The sequence below is a fragment of the Aureococcus anophagefferens genome (genome assembly GCF_000186865.1).
Source record: "Aureococcus anophagefferens unplaced genomic scaffold AURANscaffold_34, whole genome shotgun sequence".
NCBI classification, from domain to species: domain Eukaryota; class Pelagophyceae; order Pelagomonadales; family Pelagomonadaceae; genus Aureococcus; species Aureococcus anophagefferens.
The window spans coordinates 334,272-336,378 of record NW_008705592.1 but is presented as its reverse complement, the minus strand read 5'-3'; the positions used below and the strand labels follow the sequence as shown (position 1 = coordinate 336,378).

General features: G+C 73.6%; 2 protein-coding genes across 2 annotated transcripts in view; both read left to right on the top strand.

Annotated features, from left to right (window-relative positions):
• Window positions 1–1,064, top strand: part of AURANDRAFT_72531 (hypothetical protein) — a gene marked incomplete at both ends in the record, with an annotated part of 4,572 nt that extends 3,508 nt beyond the window's left edge. Inside the window, one exon of the mRNA XM_009042601.1 lies at window positions 48–1,064. Within this exon, the coding sequence (XP_009040849.1) occupies window positions 48–1,064 (1,017 nt within the window). The remainder of the gene's footprint in view (window positions 1–47) is intronic.
• A 632-nt stretch (window positions 1,065–1,696) lies between these two features.
• The window catches only part of AURANDRAFT_67205 (hypothetical protein), a gene marked incomplete at both ends in the record, with an annotated part of 1,158 nt that continues 747 nt past the window's right edge, over window positions 1,697–2,107 (top strand). Inside the window, one exon of the mRNA XM_009042602.1 lies at window positions 1,697–2,092. Within this exon, the coding sequence (XP_009040850.1) occupies window positions 1,697–2,092 (396 nt within the window). The remainder of the gene's footprint in view (window positions 2,093–2,107) is intronic.

Sequence of the window (2,107 nt, the reverse complement as noted above, 5' to 3'; positions counted from 1 at the left end):
CGATCCGGGGCGAGAGCCTGGGCACGCTCTACCGGACCATCGTGCAGGAGGCGGAGTACTCGCGGCGCCGCGACGTGCGGGGCGAGCGCCTGGGGCTCATCGAACAGTTGGGCTACGTGCACCGCAAGAAGAAGGTGCCGCCGCCCGGCGCGTCGGGCCTGGGCTCCCTGGCGCGGTCGCGGCGCGTGCCGCCGCCGCGGGCGAGCGCCGACGTGCTCGCGGACGTGAAGATGTGGCGCGAGCGGCGGCGGCGGTCCCAGTTCGCGAGCACGCTCGCGGACCAGCTCACGGCGATCCAGAGGCTCCAGATCGCCAACGAGCCCGTGCCCCAGCAGCTCTGGCTCGAGCTCGACCGGGCCCAGCGGGCGCCCCACCTCCTGCCCGTCGTCCCGACGCCGGGGCCCGGCGCCTACCGGGGCGTCGCGGCGCCGTCCGGCGCGCCGAGCGCGAGCTTCGGCCCCGCGCCGGACGCGGCGCGGCGCGCGGCGGAGGAGCGCCGCGAGCCGCCGGGCCCCGGGCCGGGCCAGTACGTGCCGCCCATGGCGCCCTTCGGGGCGACGCGCGGCGTCGCGCACCGCTTCGACCTCGGCCCCGCGCGCCTCGTGAAGGACCGGTCCGCCTACGCGCCGCGCTCGTCGCCCGCGGCGCGGGCCGAGGACGGCCTCGCCGATTCGGTGACCATCGAGGAGCCCCCGCGGCCGCGGACGCCGGCGGAGGACGACGACGACGACCCCTTCGACACGGGCTCCGTGGGCGTCGTCGCGCCCGAGGACCGGCGGCGCCGCCGCGACGGCGCGCGCGCGGCGGCGAACGACGACGCGGCCAGCCAGGCGTCGAGCCACGCGCCGACGGTGCAGAGCGCGGCGACGGGCGGCGAGGCCTCCGTGCCCAGCGTCGCCCTCCTCTCCTTCTCCACGGCCGACGACACGACCGTGTCCGCGCACACGAACGCGTTCAAGTCGTCCGGCGGCGCGACGAACCTCCAGCCCAAGAAGAAGCCCCCGCCCAAGAAGCAGGAGCGCTCCTCCGCCTGGCGCCCGGGCAGCCTGCGACGCAACTACTGACATAAGCTCTCTCGCACTTTTCCTCGCACACGAGAAGTATGAGGAGGCTGGGGCGGACGGAGGTGCCAGAGCCACTCCAGTGGGCTGGACGATCTATCGCCCGGAAACCCGGGGTGATCAACAGTCTAAAGCAGATCGGAGTTAATTTTGACCCCTCGAGCTATGGGAGCTATTGGCACACTTTTTTCGACTTTTTTTTTTCGATGCACCTACGCGCCCCGGCGGACCCCCGGGGCACCAGGGGGTGGGGAAGGGCGCTGCGACGCGGCGGGTTGTCGAGGAACTCGCTTTAGCGCGCGTGCGACGGCCGCGTGTCGCGCCCGCGCGGGACCGCGCGGCGCATTACGACGGTCGGCGCGCGTTCGCCCCCCCCCCGCGCTCGCGCACGCCCCGGGCGGGTCCCCGGGGACCCCCTGGACCCTCCGCGGCTCGCGGCGCAAAAAAAAAAAAGTGAAAAAAAAAAGTGACCATAGCTCGGGGGGTCAAAATTAACCCCGGGTTGCTTTATCGCCACAATCTCGCCGCAAACGTCTCCATCAGGTAAAAAGCGAGAGACGCGTTGCACGCCGCGTCGTCGTCGTCGTCTCTCGGCAGGCCGGCCTCGTCGAGCCACCTCGAGATCCTGTTCGAGCATGACGTGGTGGAGGAGCTTGCCGTGGGCGCTTGCTTTCTGGCGGAGCTTCGTGCCCATTTTTGACGCGGCGGCGGCCGAGGCGTCGGAGGTGGAGGCCTACGCGCGCGCGTGGGCGACGGGCGGCGACGGGGCGCGCGGCGGCGCCGGAGCCGAGGCCGAGTGGCTCCGGGGCTTCGGCCCCATCGACGTCGGCTGCCGGATAGAGATCGACCGCGTCGGCCTCGACGGGTCGGGCGCGCCCCCGAGCGCGACCTGGGTCTTCGCGGACGGCGGCCGCCTCGCCGTCGACGCCGGCGCCGAGTCGGTCGCCGCCGCCGCGGCGCGCTTCGCCGCGCGGCCGGCGGTCTGCGAGTACCGTCCGGGCGGCGGCGGCGGCGGGCGCGACCTCCCCGACGTCGCGCTGCTCATG